At 29.8% G+C, this 9,937-nt stretch overlaps 1 protein-coding gene across 1 annotated transcript; it reads left to right on the forward strand.

Annotated features, from left to right (window-relative positions):
* Positions 1-691: 691 nt before the first annotated feature.
* On the forward strand, positions 692-9,693 carry LOC118646216. Its single transcript, XM_036288619.1, has 3 exons — positions 692-969; positions 1,432-1,840; positions 7,230-9,693. Exons 2-3 carry the CDS (start codon positions 1,576-1,578, stop codon positions 9,215-9,217), a joined length of 2,253 nt encoding a protein of 750 aa, XP_036144512.1. The 5' UTR covers positions 692-969; positions 1,432-1,575; the 3' UTR covers positions 9,218-9,693.
* The last annotated feature ends 244 nt before the right edge of the window (positions 9,694-9,937 follow it).

Below are 9,937 nucleotides of genomic sequence, written 5' to 3' on the forward strand. Positions count from 1 at the left end.
ATAAATGTTAAACAATTACAAAAATTTGATCTATCTGGAAAAAGTAATAATATAGGAATACCTTTGTTTCTATATTTTTAAAAAATGATTTAGCAAAGTGCCATCAAAGTTTGTAAGGAATTCAAGAAGCTACGCATATATCAAGCCAATATATTCTATATGCATTGTTAGACATTTAGGAAGACAAAAATTTGGTACATTATTTACTACCGCATTTTACTCTCTAAATCTTAACTCTCTTAATCTATTAGTGGATATTCACTGATTTGCAGTGGCATACTTATAACTGTGATAATCAGTGAATATTCATTGACGCAGCCTAAATAAGATGCTTAATACTACAAAATGCGTGATATTCGAACAAAATTACCTTTTTTAAAAAAAGGTAAAAAAAAACGCCAAGTATGTGTATGTGAGCACCTAAGGAAAAAACTATTATATTAGGTAAATTGTTTTACTGTCCTATTGTTTTATTGTCTTTTCTACACAAATAATGATATAAAGTAAATGCGCTAATTATAAGAATATTTGTACAAAATTTATTTATTACAATTTTTTATTAAAATATTTAATAATAAACAGGCTTGATAATCAAATAATTAAACAATTACTTTTAATTAATTAAAATATTACTTTTAATTAATATTTAATTATTAATTAATTTTAACTTTATTATAAAATTTTAACTGTGAGAAACTTGGAATTTAACTTAAAAAAACTTGATATTAAATATATCGACTTGTTGTAAAAAATCGATTATAAAATGAGCAACGATAAACCATATATGTAGCAAACGTCAGAAAAACCATTATGAAGCAACAAAATTTGTTGTAGATATTTTATTATGCCATCGGGATAAGCAAAATTTATAGTAAAAATCCATTTTTATAATAAAAAATGGATATTACTACTAATACAAACTTTTATTAAAATTATAAAATAATACATTCTGTACAAGCTAGCGACCAGGTATTTTAACTTAGATCATTTAGATTTTTTATATTTTTATAATGTAACTTTAATTTTGCATGTCTGTCCGTCTCTCACTCTCTCTCTCTCTTTCTTTGTTTAAATTATTGATTATTTAACAACGTAAATCATAGATGAATCCATTGCACCAAAACTAGTGATACAAAATTGTTCTATTAATATTATAAGAAATAATTGTATTTTACTACAAAAACTTTAATTTCGTAATCAAAGATTTATTTAAAAATAATAAACATTTTTGATAACACAACCCTTTTTTACTCTGATAGCTTTTTTCTAAAAACTATTTTTTTATTATTGTAAAATGCCTTATTTTTTAATATTTATATTTATATACTTTATCTATATTTCTGCATTTCTTTCAAGATTTTAGATTTTTTCAAAATGTTTAGAAAAAATTTTAAATGTTTATAAAATAACATTTTATATTATTTATTCTAGATATATAGAAGCTGACACTTAACGATGACGAAATAAACATTAAAACTGAAAAAACTATAAATCTATAATAAAAAAATAATTCTTTAAATTTTAATATTAAATTATTAAAAATAACTAACAAAGTTAAGAAAAGGCAATATAGAAATGCATAAAACTCAATTAATCAGTAATCATCCTAATTATAAAAATAAGGACAAAATGCACAAAATTAAATATGTAAAAGACATTATACAAGATTTGGAAAACTATGGACCAGCTAGTTTAATACACATTGCTATTCTGAGTAACATACTTAAAAGACCCATTAATGTATGGAATGCTAATGGTAGTTTATACAAGATCATCGGTAGAAAAAAATTGGGACAGTCTATAGATATTGAATATCATGCAAATAATTCTGAACAAATAGGTAAGTTATTAAATAAAAGATGAGTAAAATTATTTTAATTTATAAAATTTTATGATTGAATTAAAAATAATTTTAATTTAAAACAGTTACGTTTTAATCCAATTAAAATAAAATAAAAAAAATAATTAATTTTTTATCTTAAAACAAACTTTTTTTTACAAGTCTTTTTTTTATATTATTAATCATTATGTAAAAAATTTGACACTTTATTATTTTGTACAAACTTAGGTAACTGGCGTCTCATTTTTTTTTATTTATTTAAAGAAATTAAATAATCTCTGAATATTAATATATTTATAGTAATTTAAACAATTTCTGAATATTTATAAACATATTTTCAAGCTATTAAAAGGTGTTTGGTTATTTTGGAGAAAAAAAATTATACTAATTTATTATCAGTTGAGTCATCAATTAAGTCATTAATTGAGTCACATACACCACACATCGCAACCGCGTTGCAGCAATGTTGCAATCAGGGAGAAAAATGTGAGCAACCACACTGGCGATTTAATAAATACCAAAGTCGTGCTGATTTGCAGCCCCATTTTTCATTTACATAGAACTACGCATGGTGTAAACATATAAAGTAAAACATCCCCGTGAATGCGCACTCGTTCAAATTAATAGGGGTTCTCCAAACCAATCAAAGACTTGCATCAAACTCTGTATGTATATGTTCTTTTGTGTGCATGCGTATGTTTTGTTTTATCAATACTATGTTTAAATTTAGCCCAAAGTTTGGTGTTAACTTTTGATTGATTCTTGATGCCATTATGCACAATGCTTCACCTTACATTTTTACACTATGGAACTACGTAGCCATATTTACTCTTTGAGAGAATAATACGCTATTTTTGGTTTGCATTCGTGCTATATCCACGATCAATGATGTGCTGTATTTCGATTATATTTACAAAAATTTTATATATACTACCCAGATAGCACACGGACGTCCTTAGGACGTCCTCAGGACGTCCAGGACGGACTTCGTGGATATCCTGAGAACGTCCTGATTTTATCCCGGGACGTCCTCAGGACATCCTGAGGAATAGCAAACGAGCGCCACTTTTTAGTCCTCAGGACATCCTGAGGACAGTCTATCGGACATCCTGAGGACAGTCCATCGGACGTCCTGAGGATACCATAGGATTTCCTCAGGACATCCTCAGGAATAGCAAACAATGACCACTTTTTATCAAATTTTTTAGATTTTTTTTTTTAGGATTTTTGATAAATGTATTGATTTTTTATAAGAAACTTATAAAAAATTTTTTGAAACGTTTCTCAGAAAAATTTAAAAAATAAAAAATTCCGATTAATTTAGAAAATTTTTTAAATATTTTTAAGTATTTTTAACAGTTTTTGAGAATTGAAAAAAAACTTTAACAAAAAATTAAAAGTTCTAATTATTTCTACGATAATTTTGTAAGAGGAAGAAGACTATACATGTTTTAGCGACAGTTGTACCTGTTAAAGCATGTTTAATCTCTGTACCCGAGAAAACGGTCACCCATCCAAGTATCAACCATCGCCGACGATGCTTGACTTCGAAGACCATACGCATCCTAACGCTTCGTGATGATCCATGAGTACTTCTTGTTTATGCATACATATTTGTTATAGATCATTACAATAGATGTTGTCAGAAGGATGAAACATATATAGTTAACTTATATTTTTATAAATAAATATAAAGTTTTACAGTTTTTTGAAGTCATTTTTACATATGCGCGCGAAATAGCATGTGGAATAACTTATTAAAAAACTGTTTTTGCGCCGTTTGTATAAAATAAAATTAAAAAATTATTTAATGTCATCTTTTATAATTTTTTAGTATTGTTAATATGCCATATTGTTTCAATAAGTGTAGACATTCAATCTGACTTTAAAGTCAACATTTTTACACATTTGATTTTGCAATACATTCTAGAAATACGTACGATATTCAAAGATTTCTCACTTGCTATATTAATTTACGTTTTTTTCAAAAATTACTATACGTCTAGGATGTCCTAAATACTATTTTGGGATGTCCTGAGGACTTTCGTAGGATGTCCTGAGGACTCTCTTAGGACGTCCTAAGGACTGTCTTGGGATGTCCTGAGGATTGTTTTAGAATGTCCTGAGGACTGTCTTAGGATGTCCTGAGGACTTTCAGGATATAATTCTTAGAACATTCTGTGCTATCTAAAATGTCTGGTATTTATACAGTCATTATATTTAAGTTTATCTTCAAACATTTTGTAGCTAATGAAACTCTTTATACAATATTTTAAGACTAACGTTTTCAGCTAGAATACATATATCCTCAGGACATCCCAAGAATGTCCTCAAGACATGAGTAAAATTTCAATTTATATTAATACTATTACAGAATTTAACATTCTAAACTTACTTTAGAAGTCAAATTTATACATAAAATATTTACAATAATACAACTATTATATCCTGACAAGATCCCAGGACATCCCGGGACATATTCAGGATGATCCTGAGGACGTCCTGTGCTATCTGGGTACTGTTAAATGGTGTTTACCCAATTTTTTTTTATAGATTATAGAAACATTAAAATGAATAAAAATTAAATAATAATACTCGACCAACAATATAGAAAATAGTAATCAAATTTTAAAGTTAAAATTTTAAAAAATTAAAAATAAAAGATTAAATAAATAATACACACACACGCACACACATTCTATAAATTAACACCAATTATTATAGAACAGAGTTATGAGTTAACGCATAAAATATAAATAATCTAAATTCTGTGTAAAGAAAACTCTAAACTATAGTGCATAAAATGTAATGTATGAAAACTATAGCAGAAATATCGAGTAATAACTAATAAAAAAATTTTAAAGTTAATAACTTATATATTTATGAAATTTAACTATTACGTCCTATTTCTCTAGTTCTTTGTAAAATTTACTTTTTTTTATCTTTTAAACCCACCACATTCCAGAATACCACGCTTACGCTATTCCACGTTTCACATTCCTTTCCCTTTCTATCTTCTTAATCTTCTCGTTTTCCTCTCTCCTCTCCTACTTTCTTATTCGGATTCTCTATATTTTCATCTCTCGTCTCGTTCTCTCCTATGTCTATTTCACTCGTCCCAGCTCTTTTTTCTCCTCTCTAACTCTTCTTTCTTACTTTTATCCTCTTTTTTTCTCTATCTCCTTTCTCTTCTATCCCTGAATTCTCCCATTTTCTCATTCCATAACTATCATGTACTCTCCATCCATAATTTTCTCTGTCCCATTCTTATCCTTCTGTCCTTCATTTCTACTTTTCTAGTTATCGGTCTTATCTTCCGCCTAATTGTTTTCCATGTTAAGTCATCATCTAACTATACCTCATCCCCCTTCAATATCCAGTTATTATTCATTATCATTTTTTTCCTCTCTATCTACTTTTACTATAATCAGTCTCCTTTATCAGTTTTTTCTTCTTCTTTTTTTTTTACCTTCTCTAAACTAACTTTTGTATCTGTGGTTTTTGTTACACCTTCTAGCACTTCTCTCCTATTTCATTCCTCTCTCTCATGGTTACAATTAGAATATTCCATCTTCTTTTTTTCTTTTAATTATTTTATAATTTTTGTTTAATTTCTCAATTCTTCTTTTCTACTCTCTTAATCCCCCTTCAACGGCGCGATGTACTAATTCTCTCGTTCGTTTCTCATCTCTTACATACTTTTCCACGAACTTTCCCACCATACGACTATGAGTGCCGTCACAAAATTTGGTCCCCACAATAATTAATTTAATATTTTAGCTTCTGTTTCATTAATTCTGATCAATATCTATTTTAATTTTTCAAACATAGATACAATGTTACCTCTTTTTGAGCTAACAAGACCAGACGCCTTATTTTTGTTAATATTTCTTATTAAAAATGATGAATTACAAGAAACAGTAACAAAAATAACCGGGTTTCGATAATACGACTTTTCGGACAAATTGTGCACTACCAACATTTCGGTAAAATTGTATATTGAACAATTGTCTCAGTACTTAAATTTCAATATTATAATTTTTCGGACAATTGTCGCACTATTAAAATTTCGATACTTTTTTTTCGGGACAACGCATGTCCACCCTTAATTTCGCACAAATTCGCTTTACTCTTTCTTACAAACTTAATGACAAATTTTACCCCATTCAACTGCAAACAAAGGTTGCGTTATTTATAGAACTTTTAAGAAGCACATTAAACATTTTACTAAATGACGCAAACAAAACTTTGTACACGTAGTCATACATGTATGCTATGCGCGTACCTTACACAAGATTGCGCACTTTTCGGTTATTAATATAAGAGTAATATTTATAAAAAAAAGTATTAGTATTTGTAAAATAGCTGAGTGTCTCATATTTGGTATTCTTATCGTCATGTAATGTAATCCTTATCCTTATGTAATATGAGCAATTATCAAAAATTGGCAGTTTTATAAAGTGTTTTAGCTTTTTTTTCTTTTACATGTATCATAAGGTAAATGTCCCTATTCCTGACGCCTATAAAGCCGACCCAACAAAAAAATGGCTTAAAAATAAATTCGATAAAGAGTTTCATACTGGTAGATAGCTTAATCCATGCACATTTCAAAAATCTTAGATTTAATCTATTTTGTCAAGTATTCTTTAGATAGAGACGAATAAAATCGCGTTAGTGCGTGTCTCCTTTATTGACCAGCTGTACCGGATTATGACCGGGCATGCCTCCATGATCGATCATCTTTTTTCAGAGCATGTAAGGCGAAAGTTTCAAGAACAAAACATAAAAATAAACATAGATTAATGATGAACATAAGAAATACACATAAATCATGAAAATAATCATTTTATTTTAATTTAATGATATCAAACAATTAATATTAGCTTATCTAATTTTAACTATCGAATGAATAAAGAAAATGACAGTTTCCAACACATTTTTGTTTCCGAATAAGTATAGCAAAGTATTAATAACGAACTATTTAGCACTTGAATTATTCCTTACAACGGATTTTGAACGAAATACGTATTATTTACGCGACCGACAATTCTTAAGAATACCTCACTTTTTTTTAAGAATACGCGTGGATAGGATAAGAATAACGTGCGACAAGAAATGCGAAAAATATATATGTAATTATTGTACTTGCTCTTCACGTTACAATCTTTTTGTACTGCACAAATTCCGGAATTTTTTTACTCAACTAATAAACGTGTTGATGAATCGGCAGCCTTGTAAATAACGTCTCATGTCAAAGTAATCGGTAAAGGAAGCATAGTTGGGAATAAGGACATTACTCTTCATTAAATATTTTTAAGTCGACATTTTACACATAAAAGTCTTGAATAGATTTTAATTTTTATCTCAACTTTTCTAAATCCTTTTCTAGGTCACTGGACTCTAAGAGGTAGCAAAGATCCCGACAACGTCACTATTGATTTAAACAGCTGCCTTTTTTCGGTGATTGGTTCTCAAATCGGGCAAGATCCATTAAAACTTCGTAAGTGGACTGTGTTAAAACTAAAAGACAATTTTCAGAATTTGGTCAAATGGTTAGACAAAATTCAATGGAAGGGGAATGCAGGAGTATTTCTTATGATTGGCGGAGTAAACGGACACAAACCTGAAAGTCCGAAAAAAAGTTCCAGAAAAGAAAGTCCAAGAAAAAGTCCCGGAAAAGAAAGTCCGAGAAAAAGTCCCGAAAAAGAAAAGTACTCAAAAAGATATCCAGCACACAGCCAGGAAAAAGACGCTAGACAGCTTCTGGAAGATTCAGAGAACGTAAAAGGCGAAGGTGTTAAGGATGTTAAGGAAGATCTAATTGATCTATTAGGTCATTCTAGAGAGATGCATGTTGTAGAAGGAAGAAATGGAGGTGTCGAAACTCATACTAGGATAAATAAATGTTTTCCAGTATTTGCTTTTCAGACAGAACAACACCAAGACTATGCCCTTCATAGGGCATTGCTATCAAAATCGGGTCAAGAAGCACTACATAAACTTGACAATTCCACTACATCAAGCACAAAAGTACCTATTTCAGAATTAAAAGAACAAGATGTCGAATTTCCTAAAGGAAGCTATTGGTATGCGGGAAACCTTATAAATGATTTAATAGAAACCAAGGCTGTTGTATTAAAATTAAGACATCATATAGATAAACGAGAAAACAAAAATGCAAAGCCTCATATAGTTGCTGTTTACCCATTCGGTAAAACTTCAAATATAAAATGTCGATCGAAACCTCTTAAATATCATAGTTATATAGAAGATCTAACTGGTCATAAAACTGTCTTCTCATCTACATTTGAAAAACTTGAAGATATTCTCACAAGAGACGGATACTCAAAAAGATACACATCATCCAACACGAAAGAAGACGCTGGACAGATTCTGGATAATTCAGAGGGCAAGGTATGCGCAGATGATCCTGAGAAACCGACAGATGAAGATTTTAGAAGAGGCCATGCTAGAATCAGGCATGTCGTAACAAGAAGCAATGGTGTCGATGGTGTCGAAGCTTATACTAAGAAAAATAGAGATCAAGAAAAAAGTGCTTTTCGGACAGAAGAAGAACAAAACTATGTCCTTCATAGAGCATTGCTATCACCGGTGGGTCAAGCAGGACTAGTTCTTCTTAACAACGAATTCTTTGTAGAAGTCAATGTACTACTTTCAGATTTACGTGAATCTGATGACGGATTTCCTACAGGAAGCATATGGCATAATGGAATAAAACTACATGATAAATTAGAAATCGAAGAGGTCGTCGTAATTTTAGCACATCATAAAGATGAAAAAGAGAACAAGAGTGCAAAGCCTTTTGTAATAACTATTTACCCAATACTTAAAAAATCAAAAAAAAAAGCTCAAGTTGCTCCTGAAACGGCCTCTGCAACTACATCTAAACCTGCTTCTCAAGCTCCTCCTAAACGTGCTACTGGAGCTACTCCTAAAATTCGTAAAACTGCTCCTAAAACTGCCTCTCCAACTACATCATCAAAACCTGCTTCTAAAACTCCTCCTAAAATTGCTCTTAAAACTGCTGCTGGAACTATTCATAAAGCTATTCGTAAAACTGCTTCTCCATTTACATCTAAATCTACTTCTATAACTCCCCCTAAAATTACTCTTAAAACTGCTACTGGAACTATTCCTAAAACTACTCGTAAAACTGCCTCTCCAACTACATCTAAAACTCTTTCTAAAACTCCTCCTAAAATTGTTCTTAAAACTGCTACTGGAACTATTCGTAAAACTGGTCATTTGACTACTTCTGAAACTGTTCATAAAATTACTCCTACAACTTCTCATAAACCTACTCCTAAAAGTACTCGTATACTTACTTCCAAAATTCCTCGTAAAACTGCTCCTTAAATTACTTCTAATATTGCTTTTTAAACTACTCCTAAAACAATAGATATAAGGAAAAGTTCTAACTATGGAGCTCCGAATGGGGAGCGAATTGCAAAGGAGATATTTGTAAGCGCGGGGACATGATATCACGCGGCAACTGTCAGAATACACACACATATAAAAATACATATGTAATACATATAAAATATAAAGTATTTAAATAAATATAAAATTGCATTAGCATTATTTTTACAAGTCTGATGTGATCAAACAGATACTAACAATAAGAAAGAGATCGTCTAATTTTGTAGAATAATACTGATTTATCACTAAAAAACCATTATAAAAAATAACACGGGTCAGAAGTAAGATAAAAAGACATATTGAGAAGCTTTTTTATCTGTACAATCTTACTTCTAGCCTTACCTCTATAACTACCGTCACAATACAAACAAACGCATAAATTGCACAAAAAAACGTCAAGTATAAATTGTTTAATAATGAATGTAATATATTAATTATAAAACTGATTAATTATAAAATATGAAAGAAATAAGATGTATTAATAAAACAAGCAATAAAATTGGGAACAGCTGAGTGAGAGAAAAGATTACATCATTTTGTCACTAAGAGAATAATAAAGGACACTAATTACAAAATTATGTATAAATTTTTATAATTGCTTTTTTACGTATTTTTCTCGTTATCTCTGTCTCTCGTCTGTACGCGATTTCTCCGACC

This window comes from Monomorium pharaonis, chromosome 6, assembly GCF_013373865.1.
Source record: "Monomorium pharaonis isolate MP-MQ-018 chromosome 6, ASM1337386v2, whole genome shotgun sequence".
Lineage (NCBI taxonomy): Eukaryota > Metazoa > Arthropoda > Insecta > Hymenoptera > Formicidae > Monomorium > Monomorium pharaonis.

Bases quoted from the DNA above. Each gene is read 5' to 3' on its own strand.
- LOC118646216 (XM_036288619.1), top strand. From the start codon at position 1,576: ATGCATAAAACTCAATTAATCAGTAATCATCCTAATTATAAAAATAAG. The intron at 1,841-7,229 runs GTAAGTTATTAA...ATCCTTTTCTAG, and splicing joins AAATAATTCTGAACAAATAG to GTCACTGGACTCTAAGAGGT.